General features: G+C 42.3%; 1 protein-coding gene across 1 annotated transcript in view; it reads right to left on the bottom strand.

Annotated features, from left to right (window-relative positions):
- Positions 1-10,033: 10,033 nt before the first annotated feature.
- The window catches only part of LOC145358504 (endophilin-A2-like), a 129,056-nt gene continuing 124,132 nt past the window's right edge, over positions 10,034-14,957 (bottom strand). The window contains exon 9 of the mRNA XM_080212619.1: positions 10,034-13,045. Coding sequence (XP_080068745.1) covers positions 12,849-13,045 — 197 coding nt within the window. The 3' untranslated portion in view covers positions 10,034-12,848. The remainder of the gene's footprint in view (positions 13,046-14,957) is intronic.

The following is a 14,957-nucleotide window of genomic DNA, read 5'->3' as shown; positions in this document are numbered from 1 at the left end:
TATTAATAAAATGGATTTGAAAATCTGAACTTGAATTGTATTTGTTTGCTGACAGTGCATTGTCCAGTCTGATGTATCTAGCGATCAGGAAACTCTATGACACCGAGTCCTACACAACTATCTTGACTTATGCAACACTAGAGGGAGCAACACTGAGAAAGATCTTGCATATGAGTTTATTATTGTCCCTCTGAATTGAAAATTTGGATCTAATCCAGTTGACTCTCCAGTTAGTAATTTTTTCCAGCTGTCTTTCCTGATTCCTGGAAACTAATGGAAGGCAAGTGCATTCAGCTAGACGTTCCAGCTTGCAATATGTACAGAAAGAGGCCCTGATCTGTTCCAGTTTCCCTCCCTAGAGGATGGCTTTTACACATATGGAAGGTTTGAACTTCCACACACTTGATCTTAAAATTGAATCTTGTGCCTGAAGCTCCATTTGTGGTTTCTAAATGATGATCTGGTTAGTAAGTTAACTGTCCAGCATGAAACTGATGCATAAGATCTCAGGACTACAAGACTATATAGAGGTAAACATCCAACAAGTCTATAGGAATATTGTAGGACTTTAAGTTGGCAGCCTTCAATCTTGAGACAATGGTTTGCACTGTGGTAGCTAACTCTGTATAAATATCCTGTGGTATAACTCAGGGACTTGTTCCAGCATGACAGTCTCTTAACACACTTGCTGCAGGGGAAGACAATGGCCTGAGAAGGTGCAGCGGCCTCTTTTTGCTGGGGACTCTCTTCTGGGCAGCTGAGCTTTTTAGTTCTAGTGACTGAGTTCGATTCTCACCTTGAGTCACTCTCCACGAAATCTATATCTTCTTCCCTGTATCTGGGTGCTCCGGTTTTCTCCCACAGACCAAAAGACATGCTGGTTTGGTGCATTCACCATGCTAAATTCTGTGTACGCAAACAGGCGCTGGAGTGTGGCATCTGAGGATTTTCACAATAACTCCATTACAGTATTAATGATACTACTTGTGACACTGATAAATGAACTTTATACTTCTATGATGCCATATAAGCATTCCATTCCACAAAAGTTTACTTTTCAAAATAAAACAAACGATCTAACAAAATCTCAATGAGGATGCAAGGATGTAAATTCCTGTGATTCACGAGTGGGGCATTACTACTCACACCAACGTTCAGTACTGAAGAACTATCGGCATCCCTATATGAGTTAATAGTAATGAAAATGTTTAACCTACAACAAAATCATGAATTGTACACTGGAATTGTAGTGTCAAATGCATATGGATTTCATACCAATTAGAAACAGTTCAAGATGTGCATACAAAAAGCTGACATGCACACACCCCACACTGGAGTCAATGAAACTACAATAATTATACTGCTGGCCAGATTAAAATAAATGTTTTCTCCAAAGTGGAAAAAGACTGATCTAAGACCTGTGGGTGTTACTGGCATCTGAAGTCCCTGAAGACTGTGGTTTGAGAGCAATGAGACCATACAGGCCGTTAGATTGCTCCAGGGTAGCAGCCAGCAAGCTACGCCAGGCATCATCCAGCCAGCAATTTAAACTCAAAAGATTTGACATATGGGACTCCAGGCAAGTGGATTTCCAAGTTCTGCTAATAACAAATGGCTAATGGGTGGATAGAAAGAAAAGTGCACTGATTTAAGCCTGTCTTTAATTGATCAGAATTGTAAAAGATGTAGTTGGAAAAATAAGATAGGCTTTATTTCGCCCACTGGATCAGAGGCTTCAATGGAGTCTCTGCAAGTTCCCAGTAGATTTAGGATTACAAATATTTACTTTGTGACAATCAGGATTTGTAATGCACTACTTGCTTTGAGCTTGCGGTGGAACTGTTCAGTGCTGCCAGCAGCCTGGAGCAAATCCAATACATTTTTTCAGGATAGTGATGCCTTTTCACTTTGTGATGCCCAGTAACTGAGAGACCTGGGCTGGAGACAGTAGCTAGGGGAACAACAGTTTGACTAATTAACTAACCAAATGTGAACCACATTGATAATAATCATGATTTGTGTAAAAATCCATCTGGTTCACTAATCTCTGTTGGAAGAAATCTGCCATCCTTGCACAGCCTGGCCTACATGTTACTGCTGACCCACAAATGAGGTGAATTCACACATTTAAAGACTTCGATCATTTGGAACAACAAAATACATAAACTCTTTGTGACACTATTGATCCAATGAACTCTCTGCTCATCTCTATGTAATGGCTTTGTTTAATACTCTTGTTTGTAATTGGAGTAAAGCTTTCAACTTTAATATGGAATTACGATCCTCATTTCCTAGCACAAATTTTTTTGGCAATGAGATTACTAATAAACCTGCCTCATTACTTAATACTGAATCTAAAATAGCTTTATCCCGAGTTGGTTCTGCAGCATTCTGGTCGAGTAAACAGTCACAAAAACATTCTCCGAACTCATCTTCCAGACCACTTTGTGCCAATTTGATTGGTTCAGTCTATATGAAGATTAAAGTCAAATTACATCATCTTTGTTCAATGTAATAATTTGGAAAAACTGTCTAATAATATAAATTACTACTAGACAGCCTACAATCTGTACCCGTCAGCATTTTCTGACCTATTCTTAATCGCTACCCATGCTCATTCAACTTCCTGATCTTCCAAGCCAAGATCCACTCTTACTAATTGCTCATGTCATCAGGACTACCCCTCCTTGTTTTCCATTCTACCTGTCCTAGAGATGTTTTGTAAACTGTATGTATTACTGAAACTTGGTCACCTTGTAACTATACCTCAGTAATGGAAATTTGATCCTAATCATTCATCTCTATTTATGCCACTAATTCATACATCTCACTGCATTCAGAGAATTCCAGAGATTCACCACCCTTTGAGTGAAGAAGTTCCTCCTCAACTCCGTTCTAAACCGCCTCCCCTTTATCTTGAGGCTGTGCCCCCTAGTCCTACTGTCTTTTTTGAGCGGGAAGAGTCTCTCCACCTCTATCCTATCCATCCCATTCATCATCTTATACGTCTCAATGAGATCTCCCCTCATTCTTCTAAACTCTAACGAGTACAAGCCTAGTTTATTCAGCCTCTCCTCATAGCTCAATCCCCTCAACTCCGGTATCAGCCTAGTAAACCTCCTCTGCACTCCCTCCAGGGCCAAAATATCCTTGCGCAGGTGCGGCGCCCAAAACTGCACACAGTACTCCAGCTGCGGCCTCACCAATGCCCTATACAGCTGCAGCAAGACCTCCCTACTTTTATATTCAATCCCCCTCGCTATGAAGGCCAGCATCCCATTCGCCTTCCTGACCACCTGCTGCACCTGCAAGCTGGGTTTTTGCGACTCATGCACAAGGACCCCGAGGTCCCTCTGCACCGTCGCCTGCTGCAGTTTTTCGCCACGTAAGTAATAGTCCTTCCTACCATTCTTCCTACCAAAGTGGACCACCTCACACTTGCCAACATTAAATTCCATTTGCCATTTCCTGGCCCATTCGCCCAGCCTATCTAGATCCTTCTGCAGACTCTCCACAGTGGTGGAGGCTGCCTCGCTAAATATTTTTAAGAAGCGGATTGATGGGTTTTTGATAAGAGAAGGGATTGAGGGTTATGGGGAGAGGGCGGGAAAGTGGAACTGAGCCACGACAGATCAGCCATGATCTTATTGAATGGCGGGGCAGGCTCGAGGGGCTAGATGGCCTACTCCTGCTCCTATTTCTTATGTTCTTATGTTCTTATTCAGATAAGGAACCTACATTATTTTTACTATTTGTGCCTGCATGGACCTTTCTCACTGATGCACTATTAATTATTGATAGACTTTGTCCTTTCCTGTCCCCTTGTGTTTACCAACATCAGTACACTTGTATTGATTTGAATTTTCCCCACCCCATCCCCCACGCCTTCAGCTTTAAAGCTCTCGTCACATTTTTCCCAAACACTGGCCCAACCCAGGTTTAAGTCCATTTCACCGGAACAGTTCCTTCATTCCTCAGCACTGGTGCCCAAGTCACGTGAATCAAGAAATCTACCCGCACCACTCTGAGCTGTGCATTTAATTCACTATTTGCTTAACCCTAGGACAACTGGCACATAGTTCAGGCAACAATCTAGAAATGATCTCCTTCAAGCATCTGCACTTTCATTTGGACCCCAATTCCTCAAACTTTCTCAGACAATCATTCCTAGTCCTGGTTTTGTCATTTTCTGCATGGACCATGGCAAGTTTGCCTCCAGAAAATGTCCTTAACCCTGGTAAAAAAAAAACTAGGCATGGGCAATAAATGGTGGCCCTTATCAGTGATGCTCCCATTCCAAGAACAATTAAAGAACTTTTTAAATAGAGGCAAGTAGCACAAATTACTCAAGTACCAAAATTTTGGACATAACTAAGAGCAGGAGTAGGTCTTCTGCCACCCCCCCCACCCCGAGCCTGCTTTTCATGGACTCAGCTCCACTTACCCACCGCTCACCATAACCCTTAATTCCTTTACTGTTCAAAAACTTATCTATCCTTGCCTTAAAAACATTCAATGGAGGTAAGCCTCAACAGCTTCATTGGGCAGGGAATTCCACAGATTCACAACCCTTTGAGTGAAGAAGTTCCTCCTCAACTCAGTCCTAAATCTGCTTCCCCTTATTTTGAGGCTATGCCCCTTAATTCTAGTTTCACCCACCAGTGGAAACAACTTCTGTGCTTCTATCTGATCTATTCCCTTCATAATCTTATATTTTCAATCAGATCTCCCCTCGTTCTTCTGAATTCCAGTGAGTATAGCCCCACTCTACTCAGTCTCTCCTCATAAGCCAACTCTCTCAACTCTGGAATCAACCTAGTGAGTGAATCTCCTCTGCACCCACTCCAGTGCTGGTATATCCTCTCTCAAGTAAGACCACCAAAACTGCACAGTACTCTAGGTGTGGCCTCACCAGCACCTTATACAGCTGCAACATAATCTCACTGTTTCTAAATTCCATCCTTCTACGATAAAAGGAAGAAATTCCATTTGCCTTCTTTACTACCTGCTGCACCTACAAACCTTGAAACTCCTGCACAAGGACACTCAGGTCTCTCTGCACAGCAGCATGCTGCAATATTTTACCATTTAAATAAGTCTATTTTGCTATACCAAAATGGATGCCCTCACATTTACCAACATTGTACTCCATCTGCCAGACCCTCACCGACTCACAGACTATCTATATCCCTTGCAGACTTTCAGCGTCCTCGAAACACTTCGCTCTGCCATCCATCTTAGTGTCATCTGCAAATCTTGACACACTACACTTGGTCCAACTCCAAATCATTTATGTAAATTGTAAACAATTGCAGTCCTAACACTAATCCTTGAGGCACACCATTAGTCATTGATCACCAATCAGAAAAACACCATTTACCCCTACTCTTTGTCTTGTTAGTTAACCAAACCTCTATCCATGTTAATACATTATCCATTACACTTTGCACCTTTATCTTATGTAGCAGTCTTTGGAGCAGCACCTTGTCAAATGCCTTCTGGAAATCCAGATACACCACATCCACAGGTTTCCCTATTGTCCAGTGCACATCTAATGTTCTCAAAGAATTCCACCAAATTAGTCAAACGTGACTTTCCCTTCATGAACCCATGCTGCGTCTTACCAATAGGACAGTTTATACTTAGATGCCTTGCTATTTCTTCCTTGATGATAGATTCAAGCATTTTCCCTACTACAGAAGTTAAGCTAACCAGCCTATAGTTACTCGCCTTTTGTCTATCTCCTTTTTTTAAAACAGTGGCGTCACATTTGCTGTGGGACGCCATTCAATCTGTGGGAACCATCCCAGAGTCCAGCAAAGTTTGGTAAATTACCATTAGTGCACTTGCTATTTCTCCCACTATCTCTTTTAGAACCCTGGGATGCATTCCATCAGGGTCAAGAGACTTGTCTACCTTTAGACACATTAACTTGCCCAACCCTACCTCTTTCATGATAATGATACTTTCTAGGTTCTCACCTGCCATAGCCTGTCATCAATTTTTGGCATATTTGTCTTTCACTGAAGACCGACAAAATACCTGTTTGATGCCTCAGCCATTTTCTCATTTCCAGTTATTAGATCCCCCTTCTCAGCATCTAAAGGACTAATGTTTACTTCAGCCGCTCTCTCTCATTTTATATTGACACTTGAAGCCAGTGAAATAAATGCCCAAAAGACCAATTCAGCGGTACAATACATAACACAATCCATCAAGAATGACAGTACAGGGACAGTAACACTGCTCTACCTTTTACATTCCTCAGTGTTAAACTTTTCTAATTGAATATAGATTGGGCTGCAGTGCCCAATTTGGAGCTGGTGGGGCCCCATGCTCTGCTTCATTAATGGGTTCCCCACCCCCAGGAACCAACAGCTACCCCTCCCAAGTTCTGCTGGAATTAGGGAGCTCTGACCTTTTACAAACTCTTATCCTCCATCTTCCTCCCATTGATAAATTCAGGATCCACCAATAGGAACAGCACTGTGAAAAAACAATGACTATGCACGCTGCTATACAGAGTGAGATCAGCAGTGAGTGCAATGCAATGGGCTCTCCTGAGAGACAGTCCTGTAGGATCCACTCCTTGTAGAGACCTGAGATCAGCAGCAGCAATCAGAATGTTTTAAAAATATTCTGATTCATAGAATCCCTATAGTGCAGGAGGCAGCCATTCGGCCCATCAAGTCTGCACCGACCACAATCCCACCCAGGCCCTTTCCCCCTAACCCCACATATTTACTCTGCTGATCCCTGTGACACAAGGGTCAACCTAACCCACACATCTTTGGGCTGTGGGAGGAAACTGAAGCACACAGAGGAAACCCACACAGACATGTGGAGAACGTGCAAGCTCCACACAGACAGTAACCCCAGGCCAGAATTGAACCTGGGTCCTTGGCGCTGTGAAGCAGCTGTGATAACCACTGTGCCACCGTGCTGCCTCAGTGATTCAGTGAGATAGATACATTTAAAAAAACTGCTACACTTTTGCATTTGGTTAACTCTTGGAGCAGATAAAACCACATTCTTAGAAATGCAAACATATAACAATCTCTCATTGAGAACCCTCACATGCAGACATACACATAGATGCACACTCATTAGCATCTAAGCATATGCCAACCTGTTAGTGTTCGAATTAAGAAACAGAGTAGAAAAGTGTGACCATGGTCTTTGTATGATCTTCCTCCACAAATTGCCACTGTTGTCAGTGCCCAGAGCAGTTGGAGCCTTGGCACAACTTCGGCTCCATTTGCAGTTTCTCATAACAGCAAAGAATCATGGGGAGCTGACAGTGGAGAACCAGGCCAATTGCAGACTGGCTGGTTCTGGTGGTTAAGCCTATCAAATGCCGTGTTGGGTGTGATGCAACTTCAGTGAGTAGTAGCCAATAATAAAAAAAGTACATTTCCAGAAATAACCAAGGAGATTAAAGAAAGAAATGAGAAGAGTGAACTCTGCAGTGGTAGGGAGACTTGCTCATCATTTTGCACTTCCCCTGTAGCTTGGGGGCCCAGTGCCACGGCAGTGTTTCATTGCAAATCCGCCCCTGCTGGGTTGTCCTGTTGTAATATGTTCCTACCTCAGGAGAATATTTACGATATCAGCAAGACAATCCTAGTTCCAATTCCAGCTGTGAATAAAATTGCTCCTTTAATATTAAATTAGATGGAATACTTTGCATCCTCCTGTGGATTTCTTTCACTTAGAACCTTCACAACAGAATCACACCCTTGGCAGGTTATCAAAAGAGCCAGATATCAGCCTCTCGCTATTAGGGCTGGAAGGATCCCGAAGAAAATAATCGTGGTCCAATTCTTAGCAGAAAAAAAAGCCAAATTGAAAAAGAAAATTGAGCTACCGGGATAGAACGGATTAATTTGTGTTCTTTCGCTTTGAAAAGACCTTGCATGCGTCAGATCGGGAAAAGTAAATCAAGAAAGTTACTTCAAATTGTTAGAAACTGGGAAAAGCCTGATATCAACTCTTCACAGAAGAGAGTGATCAACATGTGGAACCAACTACCCAGAAGGGAGGTGGAAATAAAAAAATCCTGAATCATTTCACTTATAGTTAGATGCTGCAGATATGGAGGAGGGAGAAAATATGTTGCTTGACCTTGCTGAACAAAAAGGAAAAAAATGTTGGCAATACTGAAAATTAGTTGGACATACGTGCAAGTCATTCAGCACCTGAAAAGAGAATTTGCTTTCCTCCCAGACACGTGATGTCCTTTCGAATGGTTTTCTAGAAAATTGACTGTAGCCTTATCTGTACTTGGTGATTGATAGTTTGTGTGTTAGAAACATAGTTTCTTTCTGTACGGTAGATTCTATTTGGCCCATCGAGCCTGCATCGGCAGCAATCCCACCCAGGCCGAACCCCCCTAACTCCACATATGTACCCTCCTAATCCTCTTGACATTAGGGGGCAATTTATATGGCCAATCAACCTAAGCCGCACATCTTTGGACTGTGGGAAGAAAACAGAGCGCCTGGATGAAACACATGCGGACACGTAGAGAATGTACAAGCTCCACGCAGACAGTGGTCCGAGGCTGGAATCGAACCCGAAGCGAGGCAGCTGTGCTAACCACTGTGTCGCCTTTACAGCAGAATATTTAATTTGTACATCCCCACTTGAAACAACTTCCTGTTGGCTACTCGAGTTTGCGGTTAAGGTCTGTGCTTCTACTGTTGCATCTTGAGCTGATGTGCAATGTAGAACGCAGACTGTGTAAATCCTGAGCACTGTTGTCAACTGTGGGTCAAAGAAATAAGAGCACGATTCTTGTCTGAAGGTCTGTTTTCTTGTGGTTTAGGTTTGCTTCAAGTACTTGTACTAACTCTCACTGTAAAAGGCAGGAGTTAGCACCTCTTGTGATCTTCAAACTGAACCTCATCTATTTAGTTCATGAAATTTATGTATCATGGCGAATAACTCACTCTCTTCTTACAGCATACATTTATTGTATACCACAGGACATCCTGAAGATATGAAAAAGTGCTTTACAGAATAACTGTTGATAAACCTGTTGGACTTCAATCTGGTGTTGATACTTCTTGCGTGCTTACCCTTGTCCAATGCCAACATCTCCACATCATTTGTTGGCAGCCAGAGGACAACTGCATATAGCAAGATGCTACACACGGCAAATGAGGCATATAACCAGTCCTCTGTTTGTAGTGACATTGGAATCATACAGCACACAAAGAGGCCCTTTGGCCCATCAATTCCAATCAACACATTAGAAACTCCCACTTAATCCCATCTGAATGTTAATCCCACAGCCGTGAATGTTATGATCTGCAAATGCTCATCCAGATACTTTTTAAAAGTGAGGCAACCTGCCTCTCCACCCTCCCAGGCAGCACATTCCAGACTGTCAGCACCGTCTTGGTAAGGAAGTTTTTCTTCATATCCCCCCTCAAACCTCCTGCCCGTCACCTTGAACCTATCTCCCCTCATGACTGATCCTTCATCTAAGGAGAACAGCTGCTCCTTATCCACTCTGCCCATGTCTCTCAATCTTGTACATCTCAATCAGGTCACCCCTCAGTCTGCTCCACAGAAAACAACCCAAGCCTACACAACCTCATTTCATAACTTAAATATTCCATCCCAGGCAACATCCTGGTGAATTCCCTCTGCACCCCCTCCAGTACAAATCACAGTTAAGACAGGGAATGCGAACCAGGACACTGTAAAATTTGCCTTTCTTTAAACTGTGCCACATGATCTTTCAAGTCTACAGGAGCAGGCACCAGATGTTGGTAAACTCCTCCTCTGAAAGATGGCATTTCCAACAATACAGCATTGGTAAATCAACCTAGATTAAGCGCTAAGGTACTGGAGAGGGGAAATCTGACCCAAAGACAAGAATGCCACCATCCAAAGATGCCACAGACTAAAATCACACTGCTTTGTGAGGAATAAAGTTAGTTAAATACATCTTTCATGTTTGACATTTTGTTCTGAAACATCCCCCCCAATCAAAAAAACTTTATAGATTTATGCAAATCCCAGCTCATGTCACCTATTTGTTTATTCTTTACATAATCTGAACAAAACACTACATAGTTTATAATTGTACTAAACATAAATCTACATGCAGGATTAAACAGTAAAAAAGATACATATTTTGAGTTATAAGCCCATGGCTCTTATAATTATCAAAAGATAGATTGAATTCATAAAGCATTAGTACAGGTATGGTCACAATCTTCTAATGTTCACGATGAGTTGACAACACTATCAAAAGGTACTGGACAGATACATGGTACATCATGATTAGTGTTAAAGAGCTAGTGTCAATATGAGAGTGCGGCAGCATGATACCTGCCAGATACATGCTGCACATGTACCAGGTTATCATTCAACATCGTGGAGGTCAGAACAGGAATAGTTACTGGAAGCTTGAACTTGCTCGTCATTGAACATGGTGAGCTGAAGGTTATACCATAGAAAACAACAGTGGGAACAATTCAAGTTTCACAGAAAACAAAACTCATTCCAGTTATCTATGTGTTTGCTAAGAGACAGCAGAAGGTGAAGGACGAGTTGGGATTTGAAATTGTTACTGCACACATCCTTTTTTTGGAATCTATAAAACAGATGCAGCAGCAACAGTATAGCGGCTGAGGGAAGTCAGAGTGTGCAACAGGAGCCCCTTACTTACTGTCAACACTTCCCTGAAAGATTGAATTGTGTCTTCTTTATATTGCAGATCTGGGGCCATTCCAGATCTAACATGTTTCACGATAGGATGGCATTCATAGCACCAGCTTCAATGTGCAAATTGTTCAAATGTTACAGGTGTGACTTCACCGTTTTAACTGCGGGCAACATCCAGTGAAAGATTTTCTTCAAAAAAAAACAGGCCAGCAATTGATAATAGCCTTTCTGGGTTGGAAGATGGATGAGAGGCTGGGGCTGAGTTCAGCCCACCTGCAAGCAAGACTAAATAGTGGCCTGAGCGACCTGCGTCCAGGCCGGCAGGAAGGCATTTCTACTCACCTGTGCTTTTGCTGCAGAGGCAGAAGGAGAAAGACCTCACAGGCACATCCTGCACCTCAAGAGACAATCATGGTGGTTCATTTACAGTACTTCTTTCAAAAGTGTGTACAGCAGCTCATTTATAATGCAGAATGCTTCCAGGCAGAGCATAAACAGAGGCTGGCAGGTGGACAATTTTAGCTGTCCCTCCTTATATTGGATTTAACACTTGTTGTCTACTAGGGTCTTTCCTTCAATATAAAAGTGGTTCACAGGAATGGAGGTACTGTTTAAACTTGTACTTCTAAACCAGTTGGTCTAGTTATTTATAGCTTTCACACAACAATGGCAGGCAATGCTTTAATACCCTCACTTGTTCTAAAACTGAGACAGATGGCTCTGTCTTTTGTGGAAAAGATGTTGAGTTTTTCTTTAAATCTTGTCTTCTCCCCCATTTCCTCCTTCAAAGTGCTGACACTTGCTGAGCTTCAATTCCAAGGACATCAGGCACCTTCTAGTATTTCCCTCAAGATGCTATTATTCTTCATTGATGTCAATGGACTATTTATTTACCACAGCAGAGCATGATCCCATTTTGTCCTCGCCCATCCATTGCAAACATATTCTCCCAAAAAGGATAGTGATCTTGGCTTGTTCTCCCTGTTCTAGAGAAGCTGGGGATTGATTTGAACAGAACCATAAACGTTTCCCTGCTAACTACATCTGCGAGGGAGGAAAAAGCACATCTGTCACGAACCAGCGGACAGGATATGCCTTAAAAAAACGTAATCTAAAATAGAGGAACAGAACTCCTGTTTTAATTCACATCTTAAACTTCCAGAGTGGATTGTTAATGTAAACATGGGACAAACAGAAGGCAATGATGGGTTAGACAAAGTAAGCCAGTTAAGTTCAAAGTTAAGTTGCAATGTGGACACCATTACTTGGATGGTACCAGAGTCTGGGAATGGGACACTTCCGTTTCAGGCACCCAACATTACAAAATCAGGTGCAGCAAGGTTAAGCTCTCTCTACCGGGCTCCAACTATTTACCTGGCCCCAACCTCAAAGCAGCATCCTGTGACTGCATTAGTATTTCATATGTCCAATCCCCATCATAGCCGTCCTGTGCCCTGTTTAAGGAGTTTGCCAGTTTACTGCTGTATGAAACAGGATTCCGCCTGGCCACGCTCATTTCATACAGGATCCTGTTAGATTGCAGAACAGGAGACCGGTCACCCCATCAATTCAGGCCAAATGTGAATCCAGGTGCCAGAATTGAAAGGCTGGTGCCTGACCAATTGTGCAATCCCAAGTCCTTGTGCAGTGTGAATTATTTCAATATAACCCCCATGTTAGTGTGAATTGGGAATCAAAGCAATCGTAAAAACATTTTAAAAATGAAGGTGATGTTCATGATCTGAGATCATGTGATTTCCACAGCACTAACTGTGCATTAGAAACTAACTTATGGATGAGCAGTGTAGAAAGAGTAGCTCCTACACTGGGAGCAATAACACTGTCACAGCTATTTCTTCTGCAAAGCAAATGCCTAATTTCAGCCCTTTCACTTTGTTAGAAGTGGACAGCTTACAGAAAAGAATCCACTGAATGAAACGCTGACCTCTCACAACCATATCGCAATACACGCTGAGTAACTGGAGCTGCAACTTAGTTTAACACAGAAACATTTGTCAATTCAAAATAAAAAATGATGATGCATTGCACGCAATGTAACACTGCACTGTGAGAAACAACCCATGGAAGTGGACTAGTGTTTTAAATTAAAAGGAATGTTGAAAGTCTCCCTCTTTCCACATCTGAATGTGGTGTCCAGTTCAGCACCTTTACTGAGGTAATGGGACCAGCACTTCAACATAGTTGACAGGGAAGAATCCTGACTGGCCATGCAGCATTCCTTCATACCAGTTGTCGTCGATCTGGTTGGTCAATGTGATGGTGTCGCCTTCCTTGAAGCCAAGCTCTCCTTCATTCTCTGGCTCAAAGTCATACAGCGCCTTGCAGCATGGCTGGTCTAGGTGTGCTACACATAATACAAAACACAGTCTATGAGTAAAACAGCAGTCTCCCTCTCCCTTCTCTCTTTTGATAGCACTAGCTCTTGCTGAGCTAAGGTTCCAGAGTATCAACTGCCCTTTGGTACCAGCCCAAGTCGCCATGATTCACCTGCAAACCTAGATTATGGGAATCAGGAGGCTTTTTGACTGAGGCATTACCCAAGATCCACATAAATCCACATTTTAGTTACTGCAAAACTGTCAGCTGCAGGAACACTTGCTAATTTTTCCTGCCATAATCCAGGAGTACTGAGGCTAACATAAAGCTCAGCTGAGATAAGTAACAGATCACGAATAAAGGCGAACATTGCACTTACCATCTGAGTGATTAGAAAGGGGGTAGAATTCTCTTAGATGGCAGGAAGGGTACCTCAGGCATTACCCTACTGAGAGCAAATTGTCAAAACTGTCAAAGCAGTTTCACTATTGCTTGCTGTTTGTAGTTTCCAGAAAGTGGGATTTTTTTTTTTTAAAAAACAATAAATCAGGTCAGCAAATGCAGTTGGAGTGTAAAGGACAAGTGGAGCTAAGAGCTGAAAAGGCAGGAAAATAGGTCACACTGGAACATCGATGAATCTTAAAGAGTGACATCTGCTCATTCCATTGATATCCCAATTTCCCTTGAGCTGCTTTAGGTGGGGAGTCAAGAAACTTCACTGAACAGCAACCTGGTGAAAACAGAGACCAAAGCATCTGCTCCCTTGGTCAGAAGAGGGAAATCTTGAAGCCAAGATCAAGGTGAAAAAGCACAAATGAAAAGCGGAAAGTAAAGCCTTCCTAATCTTGTTAAAAAGTTGAAATAAGAATGTTTCAAACTAGGAATTTAACGTCAGACAATTAAATAAAGCCGTTGGCAACATGGTTGAAAATCATTTTGGAAATTTGGAATCATTGGGAGAAATGTTTAAAATCTGAGCAGAGTTTGACTCCACGACGCCAGGCTCATCCAGAGCACCAATTCTCTCTCCCCTGGGGTGCACTGAGACACATTTCCCAAACACCCACTAAGGATTCAAAATAAATAATCATGTTAAGATAAACTGGACTCTAAAAGCACTGGAATTTTGAAGGGGAAAAGAACATTTTCAGCCAAGTTGCTGAAACAGTACAATCGATTCATGTGAACATTGCCACATTGCAGAGCATGGCTTGAGCAAATCTACTCGAAAAAACACATCCAATAATAGTGAGCTAAAAAGGACACCTGACACCTGAGCTGCACTTGGTTGGGTGCACTGTGGCAGAGGCCACCTGTCATGGCATGAATTATGAAACTCTTAGCAACCAGTGTTATTCAAACTTTTCTACCACCCTATTAGATTCACCACATTAAACATATTTGGATAGGTAAAAGTGGGTTACACAAGGAGAATGGTCTAGTTTCCTCAGCATCTGTATGTACCACACCAGTAAGCACACAGAAACAAACCTCACTGCCTTGAGCCAGGAGAAGTGAGGTATTATTCTGGTACCTCACTCACATCTAAACACAGCTTAGAATATTATAGAAGCATAAGCCACTAACTGGGAACCTTTTTTAAGAAACTGCCTCCATCTCTAGTTATCCTCATCAACTTTCACCCAAGCTTCATCACCTCTCAAACTCACTCTCGCTCCCCAAAATTCCACTAATTTCCACCCTACAGAATTGCTGACTAATACCTCAAACTGTGTTCAATCTTGCATCATTTTACTGTAATAAAATATCCCAAGATACTTCACAAAATGAGAGTCAATGAATTCTGAGAAGCAGTAAGGGGAGGGAACTGAAGGCTTTAAGGAAAAGGCTTTCTGGCTACTTTTGCAGGTGGACAGCAATGTAGCCAGGAATAAGAGCTGAGGAATAGAATTATGGCTTGATGGCTGCAATTGTGTCTG

The sequence above is a fragment of the Carcharhinus amblyrhynchos genome, chromosome 26 (assembly GCF_965287045.1).
Source record: "Carcharhinus amblyrhynchos chromosome 26, sCarAmb.v2.hapA, whole genome shotgun sequence".
NCBI lineage: Eukaryota > Metazoa > Chordata > Chondrichthyes > Carcharhiniformes > Carcharhinidae > Carcharhinus > Carcharhinus amblyrhynchos.
Note: the sequence above shows the minus strand (reverse complement) of the source record. Positions and strands in the feature narration are given on the sequence as shown.